General features: G+C 41.0%; 3 protein-coding genes across 3 annotated transcripts; 2 read left to right on the top strand and 1 right to left on the bottom strand.

Annotated features, from left to right (window-relative positions):
* The first annotated feature begins 1,088 nt into the window (after nucleotides 1-1,088).
* Nucleotides 1,089-3,591, top strand: cisha (cytokine inducible SH2-containing protein a). The gene is made up of 3 exons (XM_084543438.1): nucleotides 1,089-1,890; nucleotides 2,350-2,513; nucleotides 2,700-3,591. Exons 1-3 carry the CDS (start codon nucleotides 1,871-1,873, stop codon nucleotides 3,191-3,193), a joined length of 678 nt encoding a protein of 225 aa, XP_084399564.1. The 5' UTR covers nucleotides 1,089-1,870; the 3' UTR covers nucleotides 3,194-3,591.
* Nucleotides 3,592-3,717: 126 nt separating this feature from the next.
* hemk1 (HemK methyltransferase family member 1) lies at nucleotides 3,718-12,295 on the bottom strand. The gene is made up of 11 exons (XM_084543439.1): nucleotides 12,050-12,295; nucleotides 10,948-11,121; nucleotides 10,750-10,841; nucleotides 8,877-8,970; nucleotides 8,653-8,772; nucleotides 7,362-7,426; nucleotides 7,183-7,232; nucleotides 6,989-7,094; nucleotides 4,900-4,995; nucleotides 4,526-4,636; nucleotides 3,718-4,317 (listed from the first exon to the last, which is right to left on the bottom strand). Exons 1-11 carry the CDS (start codon nucleotides 12,125-12,127, stop codon nucleotides 4,251-4,253), a joined length of 1,053 nt encoding a protein of 350 aa, XP_084399565.1. The 5' UTR covers nucleotides 12,128-12,295; the 3' UTR covers nucleotides 3,718-4,250.
* Nucleotides 12,296-12,765: 470 nt separating this feature from the next.
* nprl2 (NPR2 like, GATOR1 complex subunit) lies at nucleotides 12,766-17,774 on the top strand. Its single transcript, XM_084543453.1, has 11 exons — nucleotides 12,766-13,228; nucleotides 14,058-14,149; nucleotides 14,243-14,411; nucleotides 14,511-14,619; nucleotides 15,244-15,380; nucleotides 15,723-15,820; nucleotides 16,063-16,099; nucleotides 16,610-16,703; nucleotides 16,792-16,909; nucleotides 17,019-17,161; nucleotides 17,252-17,774. Exons 1-11 carry the CDS (start codon nucleotides 13,157-13,159, stop codon nucleotides 17,317-17,319), a joined length of 1,137 nt encoding a protein of 378 aa, XP_084399579.1. The 5' UTR covers nucleotides 12,766-13,156; the 3' UTR covers nucleotides 17,320-17,774.
* Nucleotides 17,775-17,776: the final 2 nt, after the last annotated feature.

The raw sequence follows: 17,776 nt of genomic DNA, 5'->3' as shown, positions 1-17,776 counted from the left end.
TTTCTTTCCAGTATGGGGTGTGAGTGCACTGAGCTCATACTTTCAGAATGTAAAGCTTTATGCTTTCATTTTTAAATCTGATCTCTAGTTGCCACACTTGTTCAGCCAGTTCAGGTGGTAAAACTGCCTGCTGCTTTTAAGGAAAAGAAATGACACAGATACGCTGTGAATACTGCAGTCATAACAACCGTTCAAACATCACATTCAAAAACTTGTTGAGGAATAAACTCTATTTAACTATAGGTTTGTAGAAATCAGGCTTTCTGGTTAAAGGGTCGAATATGAAGCACATTTTCACAAACATAATTGTATAGTTGTGATGGTATTTTTCTTCATGAGCACAAAAAAAAAGAAATAAATAACATATTTACTCAGCGGCATCCAGCTGGGATAGATAAAGTCCACAAGACTTCTTAGAAAAAAGCCTTTTTCAGGATTTCTCGGAAAAAGTTGAGATGCAGCTATTTGGGATCAGGAGAGGATCCCTTGAATATCGCCTTGATCACGAAGGATGCAGCACGTTTTAGATACTGCCTTTTGTTTCTATTTATTTCTATGCCTCAGACTGTTGTTGGGAGAAATGTTTTTTTGCAAACATTTGCCCTGAACAGGATGTGCCTCAGACTTACAACAATACCGTGAAAATCCAGCATCAGAAGCCTATCATGCTTGACGGCTGGTGTTTGTCCTGATTCAAGTAAGATATCAATACCTACATGTAGGAGCCCGTGTGGAGGCGGGGACCTATATCCTAGATAGATTGCCTAGAAAAGAAATGTCAGGCCAGGCAAAATGAGCAGAAATATAGCTGCAATACGTTCTCAGTATGCGGTCCCAGCACCAGACTAAACTATTAGAAGCATGTGGTCAAACAAATCGCCCATAATCCATTAAAAAACAGAGGGCTAGAAAGTAGCTCGACTGTGCAACAGAGGAACATTTCCTCTGCTTGAGAAACCTAAAAGTCGAGTTAACCATATTTTAGTTTATTGTCACAATAACAACTTGTTTTCTCGATCATAATTACTCTAAACCTCCGAGAAAACCTCTCGCCGCGCTTTTCCACGGCGAGAAAACACGGAAATCTATATTACTGGAAACAGCCTGTGTGCATTCCTATTATCTTTAATGTTGAGGCGGTGAATTCCCAGAATGAAGCCTCTGTCAGGGCCGCCCGGCGGGGCGGAGTCGGGCCCTGCAATTATTCCTGGAAAACGGATAGGCAGAAGCTGCCGCGCGGTTCCTGGGAGCGAGCGCGCGGCTGAGCGAAGGCAGCAGGGGCCGGGTGAAACCGGGAGGAAAGAGACGCGCCACAAAAACGCCACACGATTAAATGAAAAGAAAAGCACCCAGCCCCTGCGCACACTATCCAGAGACAAAATAAAAACAAAAAAAACGAACCCATCCGCGTCTGAAAACCGAGTCGTTAGCGGTGTAGAAGCGGCGCGACCGGCGGCGGTTGTGGCGCGGAATGGGAGTTGGTGCGGCTGCTGTGACGTCAGAGCCGCCGGTGCTGCGAGTTCTCAGAATAGACTTCTAGGAAACGGTAAATTTTAAAAGCCAAGCCTTTACACTCTGTCCTTCACACGTTTGGACCTCGTCCTGGCGACAACACACTCCAACTCGCTGCCGCAGAAATACGCAGGTCTCCTGTCGAAACTGGCTTTTAATGATATTCACTATTTTATTTTAAACTCCAGCCAGTTTGGGTCTGTGGAGCTCTTATAATCGTCCTGTTTATATCAAACCAATGTCACGGATTATTTTTTAGTCAGTTTTTTTTTTTTTTCAGACACAATCACAGTCTGTGGTTTTCGTTATTTTTCTAAAAAGGACATTTTTGGATTGTAACGAGGATTCAAGAAACACCATGATTCTTTGTGTGCCCGGGTGAGTTGACTTGTCTTTGTTTCTGTTTTCTCCTTATGTGTCTGCGTTGAATCCTATAAGAAAATAAGTCTGTTTGTACAAGTAACGCACTCTTAATTAGTGCTAAGTTACATGTAAATAATCAGGGTGAATTGTGAAATATAAGGTGAAACAAGAAGTTGTCCCTTAAAAATGCAGCCCTGTTACAATAGCTAATCTTTTTTTTTTCTTTTTTTTAATTAAAAAATTACATTACATGATTCACTTATTATATAGAAGTAAGAGCCCTGATTTTATATAACCAGGAAAGGCTGTTAAGTCAGAGTTGCAAGTGACAAAATTAAACCAAAATGTGATTATAACTCAAGAGACAGACAAACATTCACACAAATAATACATGACTCACGAAGCCTGCTGCAATCTTTTCCTCTGATGTATTCATTTATGCCTCTTAAATCAAACCTTCCATCTCATTTCCAGTCCTAGAGCTCTCCTGCCTGCGGCTTCATCCACTGAAGCCCCACGGGATACGCAGGGACGACCTGTACCTTTCAGCCCTTGCCCTCCAAGACACCCTCAGCGATGGGATTCCACGATAGACATAGAGACAATCCTCTGCAACTTCCGGTATCTCGAACAAGCAGGTAAGAAAATAGTTTCACGTTTGCAGCCACTGAATGTGACAGATACAATACTCCACCCTGTTGCAGGCATTGTTTTGGCACATTCCAGAGAGCTCTACTGCAATAACTGGAGAAGGTGTTGCTAAATAAATACAATGCAGATCAGCGACTGTTCACAGTGACTAATATTTGTCTTTGTGTGTGCAGGATGGTACTGGGGAGATGTGACTGCAGCTGTGGCCCACGCTGCTCTTAAAGAGGCACCTGAAGGAGCCTTTCTGGTACGAGAGAGCAGCCACCCTTTGTACATGCTGACCCTCTCGGTCAAGACTGCACGTGGTCCAACAAGTATACGGATCCAGTACAAGGACTCGAGGTTTTCGCTCGATTCCAGCTCCCCTGCCCGACCCACCCTGTCGTCCTTCTCTAACATCCCCAGTCTGGTGCAGCACTACATGGGACCGGAGAGGGAAGCGGAGGAGAAAAAGGTGGAGGAGGTTCCTTCAAAACGGTCTCAGCAGGCAATTCACGAGACGTCAATGGTACTAAAATTGAAGTGGGCCGCATACAAACCCCAGGAGTTCCCCTCCCTGCAGCACCTCGCACGCCTCTGCATAAACAAACACACTGACAGCGTTGACCAGCTACCACTCCCGATCCCTCTGCTGCGTTACCTAGTGAGCTATCCCTTCAAGGTATGAGAGTGCAGTCAAATCCATTTTTATGGCTAAATCTCAGCTCAAATGAAAGACTGTAAAAAGAAAAAAAGGTCCTTTGTGCGTGTAATGGACATAGCTGCTGCAACAGTTGGAGGCCAGTCACAAAAATACTGGACACAGGGTCATGTTGTTGTTGACAAAATATGAACAAATTCAGTGTCTTGATTTGTCAAGGACTGGGTGGCGAAGCGCCCCAGAAAAAGACAGCCCGTGAGCAAAACGCAGTACTGTAATCTACAAATATTTCATGATGGTTGTGGAAGTTGCCCATATCCGTTTTGCTGCCATCAGCTCTGGATATATATGCTGTTCCCAAGAAGTACACTGATTCTGTTTTACGCCATTTTATTTTTCTCAATAAAGCATTTTTTTGTACCTTTTACATGTGTACATTTTTCTATTAAAATAACCAACTGGAATCTAATTTGCCATCTTTTTATACCGTTTTCTTGCTCATATGTGTTGCTTAAAATGTCAGTATTACTAAGAGGAGTAAAAGAGAAGCGCTGGCATCATTGTCGGCACATGATGACCGCTCTTGTGACACTTGTTACGAAATATTTTCTTCTTAAATCACCTTTGAAACACAAGGACTTGGTGGCCTTTGAACCTTTGAGTGTGTGTGAGGGACACGCAGATTGTGTGAGGAAATAAAGGCCACATTGTGTGTGTGCTTTTGCTCAACAATGCGCACTGCCTGCATCTGAGTCAGCGAGTGGACAAGCGAAGGGGAGGACTGTTCATCAGCGGATTCACAGAACTACTGGACGCTTCCTGGGAGGAGGGTGAGATTCTGAGAGGGAGGGTTCTAAGAAAAGCTGCGGTAATTACCTTCAGATTTGAGCCTGCTCTTGTGCCATCTCACACAGATTTTTATTGTCACGCAGGATGCGATAACACAAGCGTCGCCAGACTAGGTGCAAAAGTGGCAAGAAAATCATTTGATGCAACGTGTGAACTTTGTGTGATCAAATGAGCCCAGTGGGGGTAGGGGAGCTGAGGCTGTGGCGGCCCAAGCTAAAGCCAGTGTAATAGGATCTCAGTTTCTTAGTGCAGATCCAGCTTGTGGTCCTTGTTTGACTTTCTGAAGGATGCAGAATCGTGGTCTAAGAAACAAAAACAACAGGGCGTCACAGATGCTGAATTTGTGCTTTAAAAAACACACAAAAAGAGGGTGCAAAGAGGAAGATTATGTCAGTGCAGCTCTTTGTTTAACTTTAAATCAAAACATAACGGAGCGATATAAATACAACTTCTGCATGAAATCACAGTACGTTAAATGATGACAGATATAAAGAGGCTTTCTGCACAGACCTGCCGGTGATGTCGCGTCTGGTCTCCACGTAATGCAGCACGTCCACATTCACCTCCACCCACTGTCCAATGAGGGAGGGGTGTCTGGGGTCCACCTCCAAGTAAACGCGACTATTATTCAGCAAAACAGGAACGAAAATTAAAATTGAGTTATCAATAGGATCATAAGTAACCTTGAGATGAAAGCAGTGACACAAGTCAGGGACTGTATTCGCTGGAAGTCTTTTAGAAAGCTTAATTCATTAAAGAGGCAACACGATACATGTGTTTTTCAGAACATGCTGTTCTTGTGACCAGCCGCCACTGGCTGTAAGGAATTAAACCCAGGTGGGTTTGTGTTTCTGTGCGTGTGTCGGGCAGTGGGGGTTCCTTACCCTTGATTTGAGAGAATCTGTGGAGCCAGAGTTAAAATCTGTTTGATCACCTTTAGGCCGTCTTTACCTCCATCTAAAGCAGCATGGTCTTCAAATCTGGGAACAGCACATATATTACCAACGTATCACTGAAGTGCATCCATGAAATGTCACATATTTCCAAAAGGCTATGAACTGGTACAAATGAATCTTAACATTTTAACCATATTCAAAGATGTGACTTTTTTTGCTTTGATGTTTAACATCATTTTTAGCATGCACAATTTCAGTTTTGTTAAGAACTAAACACAAGGACTATATACAGAAACTAAACGATTTGACAGAACATTATCACTGTTGATAATGTTTTTTAGTGTAACTTCTTTGGTCCATAGAAATACATCATCTCAAATGTTAAATCTGCAGCTTCTACAAAACACAGCTAAAAACTATACACAGCTGTGAACATTGATGCAAATTCAAGCTAGAGAGAGCTAGCCGTGGCGTGCCTTTGCAGTATATTTATTTAAACATGCTGATATTAATAACATCATTTCGTTTGTTGTGTATTATGGAGTATAATAAAGTTTGTCACTATCACAGGGATAAAGAATTAAATTTAGACCTTCTAAACTAGTTACCACTTGCTAACAGGTGGAGAGTGTAACTTAGCAGAGTAGCTGTAACTGCCATTTCAACTCTAACAGTAATTTAATGCAACCAAAGCATGGTGCAAATTCAAGCTAAAATTAGCTTGTGATCTAGCTGCAGCTCACCTTCGCTAAAGCTAATTGGTTTCTGCTCTTTGACATACATTTATTGGCATGGAGGAGAAATGAATACTGATAATCTGATTGAATTTGTTGAGTATAATAAAGTCATTACAGTACTTGCTAACATGTGGCCAGTCTAGCTTAGCAGAGTAGCAGTAACTGAATGCAGCTAAAGCTAGCTTATGAGCTGGCTGTAACTCGCCTTCGCTAAAGCTAATTAGTTTCTCTCCCTTAATTGAAACCCTCTGATTTTGATAACCTAATTTGATTTGTTGTGCCACACAATTTATTAGTCACTAAAGGTGGTTATGGAGAATTAAACTGAGGCAAACTAGTTAGCTAGCCTTGCTTTGACAAATAGCAGTACTGTCATTTCAGCTCTGATAGTAATTGAATTCATAATCTAGAAAATAAAATTATCTATGAATGACATGTAATAAGCCTTAACTTAATCAATATATATACAGCTCTGGAAAAAAATAAGAGACCACTGCAAAATGATCAGTTTTGCTGGTTTTGCTATGTATTTATTAAAATGAACATTTTTGTTTCATTCTATAAAGTGCTGACAACATTTCTCTCAAATTTGAAATTAAGATATTGCCATTTAGAGCATTTATTGGCAGAAAATGACAACTGGTCAAAATAACAGAAAAGATGCAGTGTTTTCAGACCTCGAATAATGCAAAGAAAACATTTCTTAAACAACACAACACTAATATTAAAACTTAGGAAGAGTTTAGAAATCATTATTGGTGGGATAATCTCAAGCTTTAATCACAGCAGTGGTTTTTATAATCTTCCTCATAAAATAAGATTTGGTTCAGGTGATCACCTGATCAGTGTCTTATTAAATAGAATGAGGAGGCTTGTGTTGGAATCGACACTGGAATGGACTGGCTGCCATAGATGTAGAGATGCTGATTTAAGAAACATTTGTGGGAGTGGTCTCTTCATTTTTTCCAGAGCTGTATATAAAGGTATTTGATAACAAAATTAGTTTATAAGTCTCATGATCTCAAGTCAGTGTTTATTTCCATCTGCTTCACCTAGCCAACATTTTTTAATGAATTTATCCATGACTGTAACTCCATCTTTATAACTTAATAACTGTCACATATACAGTTCATGAATGCTAGATGACATCTGAAACACTTGAGACGCACACTTTGTACATTTGTACCCATGTGTTATCATTATCTACTGTATGATAATATGTTAATGTAACAGTTTACCGTAGCGTGATAACCATTTATCAGGTGTTTAATGTTAATGAATGTTAACTGTGGACAGTGAAATAAAAATTCATTGCGAAACGCTCCAAGTATTTCAGTCACCTAAGGATTTCAGGTTCCAGTGACGCCATATCCTCTGAAAACAGATACGGAGGGTTACTGACCAAAACTGAAACAGATCTGCAGAGCTTCAACACAGTTTCTGCATCTGAAAAAAACAAAACACAAAACAACATTTTTATCAGCATCGTGTTCTTTTTACTTTAAAACACAATATTTAAACTGCATTCACTTACCTTTCATTATGTCTATATGATAAACCTGTAATCTGTCCTGAAGCCCCAATCTGCAAAGAAAAATCCTTCATATACAACTGCATGACCCAATAAAAAAAGTAAGTATTTAACTAGAATAAGAGTAAATCAGTAGTCAAGGACAGCTTCAAATGAGTTTTTATTTGCTCTGGTGCAATTACCTTAACGCATTATCTCTTGTTAAATCCACCGCGTCCTGGCTTTGATCCAAGGCGATGGCTTTAAGCTAAAAGAACACAGTAATCAAAAACATTACTGATTGGATAAGAGCTACCTCAGGCCCCAAGTTTTCTGTTTTTTTGTATTTGACTGCATGAAGAGCAGAATAGACTAGTGAAATTGTTATCACTATCAATTTACATACAGCTTTTTAGACTATTGCCCTAAATTAATAATTTATTCTTTAATATCTAAAACATATGCAAATAATCTGATCAAAACGAATGTGTTCAATTTACATGCATTGACCTGCCAGTAAAAGAAAATGTATTATTTCTCAGCCAGCTAATCAGTGACTAATCATTTCAGCACTTAAAAATAGGTAATAGAATAGAAAACTGAGAGTCCTCGGCCATGCTGAAGGTCAGACTTTACATAGTCTGTATGCAGGTCTTGGGCGAGTACGACTGAAAAAACAAGTTGTATGTGTCGTTACTTAGAAAGACAGCAGACGACAAGTGTAGGTGTGGAGTTATAAAGAAGTCACCCTACCAGTTCTCTGCTTGAGGCCAGAGGCTACTTTAGTCGCTAACAAGCCACAGCACGCAGACTAAACTGACAGTGGTCATGTTACATCATGGCCATGCAGGTAGTCATTTTTTTTTTTAAGCAATCCATCAAAAGCCTGACAGGAGAGCACCGTTAACATGGCAAATTATTTTCTTAATGTCAATGCTGCTGAATACCCACAATGGCATGGCTAACATGCTAAAGTCTCAGTACGACTACATGCAGAAATAATAAAATATTACAAATTCAATATGGGCCATGTAAAAAGCATATTCTGTTAGGATATTCTGAATTTGTTTTTTAGAAGGTGATACTTTGTGATTTAGACATAGGAGGATTATTTTGGCATGTACACAGATCATGAGGAAAATACATCAAAGTATGGACTCTTGTCTGTTAGCCAACCAATTAGCCAACAGTTTACGAGGTTGGAAAAGCTGCTAAATAGATAACCTATACAGTATGTATAACAGAAGGGGGTTGAAGGAACAAAGGAGGGAGGATGTATTCAAAAGGTCAAAAGGACACATGAATATTAATAAAATTAATTTTCATTAGCTATGAATAAGAGCAAAAAATTAATATAGTGTTCAACATCTCAGTTAACATTTGCCAATAAGCCATTAGTTTCAGAGGAAACTTCCGTAATTCCAACTCATCCTGAGGGAACGTGGATGTCTGTGTTCACAACGTCAGTCAGTGACAAACAAACACAATCCTCACCTGAGGTAGACTCTTTAACAGACTTAGAGAAATGGCACCAGATCCACAACCCACTTCCAGGCAACACTGAGCAGTGCCAGGCTTCATCTGCAGATCAGTGAGCACAAGTTCCACCAACTCCTGCACCAACAGAAAAAAAGAAAAAAGAAAAAAAGAAGCATGTTTGTGGTTATGTGCAGATTAATCACTGGGTTGTCACTGCACACATGTGAAGGCTCTCTAACCTCTGTTTCAGGTCTTGGTATAAAGACAGGCGGCCTCATCTTCAGCGTCAGATCTCTGAAGTCCCACTCCTCAATCACATACTGCACCGGCATCCTGCAGTAGACACATGTGAGATAAATAAGATAAGATAAGATAAGACTTTATTCATCCCCCTGGGGAAATGAGGGCGTTACAGCGGCAGGAAACAACAGTGTGAGATGCAGAAGATACATAGAATAAAAATAGGAATAAAAATAGAATACGGCCAACAAATATGTTATGTACAAAAAATATTTACATATTGCATCAAAGAGATTCACAGTGTCTGGTCTGAGTTGAAACAACCAATTTGGACTGAGGAGTTAAGGAGGGGGTTAAAAAAAAAAAATATATATATATATATATATATATATATATATATATATATGTGTGTTGACATTCATGAATATCATGAATAAAAACAGCAACAAACTCCAATAGGAGTTAAATTACCACATATTGCAACTAGAAGGTGTGAGATGATGGTTATATATACTGTACACTGTGTATAAGTCCTGAAAAGAAGCTCAGCAGCTCAGCAGCTCAGCAGCAGAAGAGTTAGGAAATGCTGATGTTAAAGAGTCTGACTGCTGAGGGGACAAAAGACCTCCGGAAGCGTTCCCTCTTGCACTGTGGGTGCAGCAGTCTTTGGCTGAAAGAGCTTCCCAAAGTCCCTACTGTCTCATACAGGGGGGTTGTTCCTGATGTTGGACAGTTTAGCCAACATCCTCCTCTCCCCCACCTGCTCCACTGAATCCAGAGGACAGCCCAGGATGGAGCTGGCCCTCTTGATCAGTTTGCCCAGTCTATTCTTGTCCCTCTCTGTGACTCCACCAAACCAGCAGACCACAGCGTAGAAGGTTGCCGATGCAACCACAGTGTCGTAAAAGGTCCTGAGCAGCGTCCTACACACACCAAAGGACCTCAGTCTCCTCAGCAGGTGGAGGCGACTTTGTCCCTTCTTGTATAGGACATTGGTGTTGTCTGACCAGTCCAGTTTATTGTTCAGGTGAACACCCAGGTATTTATAGCCATCCACGATGTCGATATCCAAACCCTGGATGTTCACCTGCGCTGTGTGTGCTGCCCTCCTTTGGAAGTCAATCACCATCTCCTTTGTCTTGGTGGCGTTGATGTGAAGGTGACTGCGTTCACACCAGTTGACAAAGTCCTCGACCACCTTCCTGTATTCCAGGTCGTTCCCGTCTGTTACCCGTCCAACGATGGCTGTATCGTCCGAGAACTTCTGGATGTGGCAGCTGTCTGTGTTGTAACGGAAGTCTGAGGTGTAGATGGAGAAGAGGAATGGAGAGAGTACTGTTCCTTGTGGAGCTCCTGTGCTGCAGAGCACCTCATCAGACACACAGCCATGAAGCCCATACTGAGGTCTGTTGGTGAGGTAGTCGATGGTCGATGCAGTCAGCTGGCTGTTTACCACTGCTCCCTCTAGCTTCCCCTTGAGCAGCGATGGTTGTATTGTGTTAAAGGCACTGGAGAAGTCAAAAAACATGACTCTCACAGCACCTCTGGGCTCCTCAAGGCGCAAAAGGGATCTGTGCAGCAAGTGGATGACAGCGTCATCCATCCCAATGCTCGGTTTGTAGGCAAACTGCAGGGGGTCCAGCTTCGGGCTCACAAGGGGTCGGAGGTGGTTCAGGATCAGCCTCTCCATGGTCTTCATCAGGTGAGATGTTAAAGCCACAGGTCTGAAGTGGTAGGGCTCCCTGGCGTGTGTGATCTTTGGTACCGGGATCACACAGGAAGTCTTCCACAGTACAGGAACTTTCTCCAGAAATAAAGAATAATTAAGGGATTGTCTTATCTTGTTATACAGAAATTAATGTAGAAACTTGCCTAGAGAGACGTCTAGTGCAGAGCTTCCACACCTGCTCTGTTTTTTCTCGGCTGAGAAACTCTGTTAACTTCTCTTGCTCAAGGCTCTCTATCTGGATAAAGAAATTGCATATAAGACGAGGACGAGATGATGTTAAGTGAAGATATTGAGACATCACGTAACACAACGTAGGAGGAACTCAGCAAATTTCAACTCACAGTTTTAGCTCCGAGCAGATGAGCAATGATGTACTGGCTAGACTGATCAGGCTCCGTCACACCTCTCTGCTCAAAGTGCTTCTTCCATAAATCCACTGCTTGAAGGGCTGTGATCCTGCCTGCAGGTAAGGCTGGAGCACTACAGGTACGCACGGTGTGGGAGCTCCAAATTCCCTAAAAGCATTTTATTACAGAACATTTCTACATAACCCAAAATCAAAACGTTGAAACTGTGTTTTTTATTTATTTTTTTAACAGTGTTATTTCCCTATTGCGGCTTCTTCACAAGAACCCCCGCTGTCATTGTAAAACACTAAAATCTATTTCAGCTCAAACCTCAGACCCAACTGACCGAGGTTAAGAACCCGAGACATCATCATCATCGTCATCTCCGACACATGTCACAACTACAATTCATGAGAATCTGTCACTTCCTCATAGTTATAATTAGTAATCCGTACACATGAGAGGTGTTTCATGTGACTTTTTTTTTTAAATAAGACAACCAGATATTTGTGCTTCTTTAATGTTAATACTTATTTGACACAGCAAAAATCCAAAAAGTGATCGGTCGGTGAAATAAGGTTTAGTTTTGTCACAGCAGCTGGATTTTTGCATAGTTCCTGTTTAGAGGGTTAATAAAATAATGAATAAAATACAAATATATATGTCTTTAGCTAATGGTCAAATAGATCAACACAACAATCAAGTGTTGTGTTTGTATAGTAGGCTAGTAAAGAGTCATACCTATTCTGAACTTATTAAATCTTGTCCCTGACAAATACCACCATTTTACAACATAAAAAAAATAAACCTATAAATGAAACTGATGAATTATAAACAAAAAAAACTTTTATACACAATAAATACAGAAATCTATGTATTTTATCCAGAGCGTCCCCCCTTTCCCAGACCCATAGTGAGGCGCAATAAACTAACAAAGCATCATGAAAGCCTATATGTGCACCAGTTTTGTAAAATGAATTGCCTAACTCCTACACACACACAAATAGGTTAGTACTGCCTGTCATCATAAAACATAAAAAGTGTCAATCGTGATACTGCATCACATCCTCAAGACGAATATTAACCTATTAGTCACCTTTGGTCCACCACTCCTGAAACCAAAACATCTGTAGCTTGCACCCAGCGGTCTTCTCCACATGGTTAACACAAACATGTCTCTGCACCACTATTCGTTTAGCTTTATGCGAGCACAGCTTGTATGGGCTGCATTGTGGCAGTGGGCTGCTGTATGAAAATGTCCCCAAACGCTTTCTAAGTCACTTTAATCGCCCCTGTGTGGCGTTAACATTACAGTTTTTGTAGTGGCACGGCTCGCTAGTTGACCCGGCGGTAGACTTTCCCTACCTCTACACATGGCGCAGAAAACAGCTTTGAAATCGAAACATGCGTCTGAGTCTGCGCAACAGGGAACCTCGTGAACCGTGTTGCATTTAGGTGCTGTGGAAGATATGCCACTTTTCAGAACGTTACACACACACACACACACACACACACACACACACACACACACACACACACACACACAAAAGTCAAACATTGTTTGGAAACTTGACACGTTTTGCTTTATATTTTACTTTATATTAAGATGAGTTCATGTAAAATCACATGAATGGCTCGTGGTAAATACAAGAGTTGTATTTAAATATCTCAAATACACATTATCCAATGGTTTTGACTTCATCTCATCCGTGGAAACCTTTTAAATACGATTTAATATAACCAGCCATAGATGGAGTTTTGCAACTTTCTCTGACTACCGTAAAAAATAGCTGTATATATAAATAAACGTGTTCACAACGTCGGTTATACGCGATTGTAGTGTAAGTTACGGGGTGTCCTTGAAGGCAACAGTATTGTTATTTCCCCAGTCTGGTGTGATCATGGATGTGTCGAGTTGTTGAGCAGTTTGATATCAGGGCCACAACTCTTTCGTTTTTTAAAACACCAGTAACACATTTGCTAGGACGTCCACCACCGTTACGCCTCCTTAAATGTGTCCGAAAGGAGGTCGCTAGTCTCGGCTGGTGAAAGCTGAACGCTAGCTTGTGCTGTTGTTTAGCAGCTGAAGATAAACAGGGAAGACACACGGGGAGACTGTCATCTTAAACTGAAAGGATTTGGGTGAAGTTAGAGGAGCTGAGCAGGTGTACGTTTGTCCTGACTGTAATAACAATAAATAGCCATGACCACTCGAATAGAGTGTATATTTTTCAGTGAGTTTCACCCCACCCTGGGCCCAAAGATTACATATCAGGTAAGTGGGCAGATGTTAAGTTTGCTAAAGTGTGAATGGGCATCATACTCATAGTTTGTACAATGGTTAATGGTAATAAACTGTTCTGTAATTGTAATGAATATTATCCCTAGCAGCTGCCACGATTGCTATCTTAATGATGCATGTATTTTTAGCATTGATACAGTGTGTGTTATACTCACTGATCAGCCTTAACATTATGACCCCTGACCGGTGAAGTGTTATCATGGCTCCTGCCAGTTGATGGGATGTAAATGAACCTATAAACAAGAAAGATGGGACAGGTGGAAGGATTAGATTTTTAATGGCAGTACGACAAGATCATACCATCTTCATCTCTGGTCTGCAGTGGTAGGTACCTGTCAGAAGTGGGTCAACGAAGGAAAAGCGGTGAACTGAGGACAGGCTCACTGATGAACGTGGTCCGATCCGACACATATTAGTGAAAACGTTAATGCTGGTTCTGAACACACAATGCATCACAGTTTACTTTTATGGAGCTGCGTAGCCACAGATAAGTCCCCTGTCCTCTGCTAAAAGTACCTACAATTGGCATGTGAGCATCAGGAGCAATGGAAGAAGCCTGGTCTGATGACCTTTTTCAAATTTTATGTCACGTGGATGGCTGTGTGCATATATACGAGGAATAGGCCTTTCAAGGACCCTGGTTTCCCAGAAAAGGCGTTAAATCTCAGTGAGATTCTCAGTAGTATTCATCTCAACAGTTGGTGGTTTTAATGTTGCGGCTAATTGGTTCATAATCCTCTTAATCTATCTTGCAGACTGTATTATTTCATCACACAGTGTCTCCTCTGTCCTCTCCTGACAGGTCCCAGAGGAATACATATCACGGGAGCTATTTGACACAGTTCAGGTTTATATTATCACCAAGCCAGAACTACAAAACAAACTAATAACAGTGTATGTTAAACAACACCCACATATATTCTCCCTCATTTTATTTTTTTCTTGACAAAATAAATTTTCTCTCCTTTTCCATGTTGCCTGTTATAGCACAGCTATGGGGAAAAAGTTAATCGGCTGCCCCGTGTGCATCGAACATAAAAAGTACAGCCGAAATGCTCTCCTGTTTAACCTGGGCCTCGTTTGCGATGCCCAGACCAACACGTGTGCCCTTGAGCCGATCGTCAAGAAGCTCTCTGGGTACCTCACAACTCTGGAGGTAGGGAGAAAAGCATTTTCACATCCGTACGTAACTGCTGTGCTTTCTGTGATGCAACTTAGAAATCAATTGCTTTTTTTCTGCTTCGTTGTGTCACAGTTGGAGAGTGGCTTCATATCTAAAGAGGAGAGCAAACAGAAACTTTTACCCATTATGTCGACCTTGTTAGAAGAACTCAATGCCACAGGAGCCTGCACGTTACCCATAGGTACAGTCGTTTGTTTATTTTGCTGTTTTTATTCCAGTTTATTTCTGTGACAAACAAAGCATATTACTCATTCACTATGCTGAAGGTGGAAGTGAAATACAGGTGTGTGTGAAGTGGAACAAGAAAGAGACGTTTACTGAGAGACTGTAAAAGAAGTGTACCATGTTGTTCAGCCCTTTTAGCAAACAATTTTGAAGATATTGATGCAGCCCTGAAAGTCACTGACTAGTAAGGGTCCAAAGTGTAAATAGGTTACAGTTTTGCTTCATTTTGTATTGTAAATCTATGCAAGTGCCTTTGCGAAGTCTGTGCTGCAAACACATCTTTGTTAAGTGCTAATGACGTGGGCAGATGGGCAGGTAATACTTTCTCCAAGTGCAAGTGCACAATTCAATAATATGAAATGAGAGCAAAGTTAAATCAAAAGCTTGCTCAGGTATTTCATTCAATTGCTAAATAACACAACCTTACAGTGTATTCATTTTCATTAGTGTACCTAATGAACTGGCAAATTCAAAACTGTTAGAAGCTCCTCCCAACAAAATAACGGCATTTCAAAACCATGGGATAGCTGCAGCACCAGCAGCTTTTAGATGAGTCCGTCTTTTTCTCTGTCTGTTTTAGACGAGTCCAACACCATCCACCTAAAGCTGATCCAGCTGCGAAGGGACCCCCCTATAGTGCAGGAGTACGATGTGCCCGTCTTCACTAAGTGCAAAGACCACTTTATGAAGTCTCAGTGGGATCTCACCACTCAGCAGGTAGACCTTCATTGTCAGCAAAATGTGCGTGCTGATATCATGAGACACTGCGATAAGATGTGTGCCAAAAATGACAGGATGCACCAGGAATAAGATAACTGGTTAAACGCTTTTTATCAGCAGTGTGTGAAGCGATATACACACGATTCATTTATTTTATTTTATGAATGGAAAAGAGGCACTATTGTGTGAGAGGTTGCCATTTGTAGGTCCTGTATGGTGTTGCTGCTGGAATAAATTATTTACAAGCTCCTGGTGCGTACTAATGTAGTGCTTATTAATCTAGCAATTCAGATCATAAGAACAAGCCATTCATCTTTTGTTATGTATTGTTTACTACAGATCCTGCACTATATTGATGGATTCAGACACATCCAGAAAATCTCTGCTGAGGCAGATGTGGAGCTGAACCTTGTTCGAATTGCAGTGCAGAATCTTTTGTAAGTATATTTCAGTGAATAAAGCACTGAAATAGGAAGTGCGCACACTCACACTGGCAGTGTCTTGGTCCACGTCACAGTGGAATGAATAAGCTACTTCCTTTTTCTTACTGATCATGTGCCACTCTCCAGAAGGAGGCCATTTTCCTTAGAATTGCCTGTTTTAAATGTTACATGACACATTCATTGTGCAAAAGAAAGCAAAAGCTTTTCTTAAATCTGTTTTTTCCTTTCTCCTTCAGGTATTATGGGGTTGTGACCTTGGTGTCTATATTCCAGGTACTAAAATAAACTCAAACCATACCACAAAATGCACTTAACCTTTGCTTATACTCCTGAGTCTGTGGCCCTGTTCAGACCTTGTATTAATATTCAACCTGGGCAGTCCGATCATAAGTGGACAGCTTTTAGTCCCTGTGTTGACACATGGCATTAATATGGGTCTCAGTATGTGCCCTCAGCCAGCGTCCTGATCCGATCTCAGTTTCGCACTCTGTATGCAAATAAACACCGACATAATTTGGTGCTCAGTAGAATATTATAACAGCTGCTGTCTTTAATGGGTAGCTACTGCTGTTTCACAACCACAAACAGAATAAATCTAGCTTTATGTGCATCTGTAGTGTGATGGAACTGTTCATAAATGAGCAATGAAGGAAAAAGGTAGTTAAAGTCAATATATATTGATATATAAATAATGTAACTTTGTTGTTTGGTCTTTTCTTGTAATATTTAGTCTTTATTCTTTACCTTTTTACCTAACTGTGTTTTTCTTTTCCCTTCCTCTAGTACTCTAATGTGTACTGCACAACCCCCAAAGTCCAGAGCCTCATAGATGACAAGTCCATTCAGGATGAGTGCCTCAACTACGTTTCTAAGAATGGTGAGTAAGGCTCATACCTGTTGGACACAAGTGTTAGTTTTCCTCTTGTTATGTGGCGTTCACTCTTTGTTTTCCCTGCTACTATCAGGTCAGAAACGTGCCAGCCTGAGAGATGTGTTCCAGCTGTACTGTGGCCTGAGTCCAGGCACAACTGTCCGAGACCTTTGCTCCCGCTACTCACAGCAACTTCAAAGGGTTGACGAGAGGTCAGCATCGCTCGCCCTTATCAGTTCCTGAAAAGATTTTACGATTCTTGAAAAGCCAGGTCACATTGACTCTGGCTGACACGTGTGTTTGTCTTGTGTTTCCATTCAGGAGGCTGATCCAGTTCGGACTGATGAAGTCTCTCATTCGACGGCTGCAGAAATATCCCGTGAAGGTGATCCGTGACGAGAGGAGCAGGCCGCCTCGACTCTATACTGGTTGTCATAGTTACGATGAGATCTGCTGCAAAACAGGCAGGTTTTGAAGCTGCCTTTGATTGTCCTGTATCACTAATAACTGAGGGTGGTAAACAAGCCGGCTCATTGTGTCTTTATATTTTACAGGGATTAGTTACCAGGAGCTGGATGAACGTTTGGAAAATGATCCTAACATCGTCGTGTGCTGGAAGTGACGTGAAGCCATCAGACTGAAAGACACAGAGATGCCTCAACCAGAAAATGCCTTTGACTGAGAGGAAGAGTTTCCCTAAATGAAGAGGGAAAACGAGTAGTGTTTTGTAATTTTAGTTTAGCATTTTAGCATTTTTGAAATGTAATCTTATTTTCATAAAGAAATCAACATCTGTTTAAATCAGGCAGTGAAGGTGAATCTTGTTAATACTGTACAGAAGAAACTGCAAGATTATAACACGACGTGACTGATTTAAATCACTGCATATCAGGCCCATTTATGTGGTTACGTAAAGAACATCATAGAATGGAGCTAAAAATGTCATATGGCTTTCCATTCAGTATCAATGGCTCTTTATTGCTGTGACTTTAAAAATAAGCCAAATTCACCTAATTCCTGTTACATGACCGACATCTACTGAATGCAGAAAAATAGATTAACTTTTGTACGGTCGTATA

Source organism: Chelon labrosus (genome assembly GCF_963514085.1).
Source record: "Chelon labrosus genome assembly, chromosome: 4".
In the NCBI taxonomy this organism is placed as follows: Eukaryota; Metazoa; Chordata; class Actinopteri; order Mugiliformes; family Mugilidae; genus Chelon; species Chelon labrosus.
The sequence above is the reverse complement of the archived record's forward strand: the minus strand, read 5'-3'. Positions and strand labels throughout refer to the sequence as shown.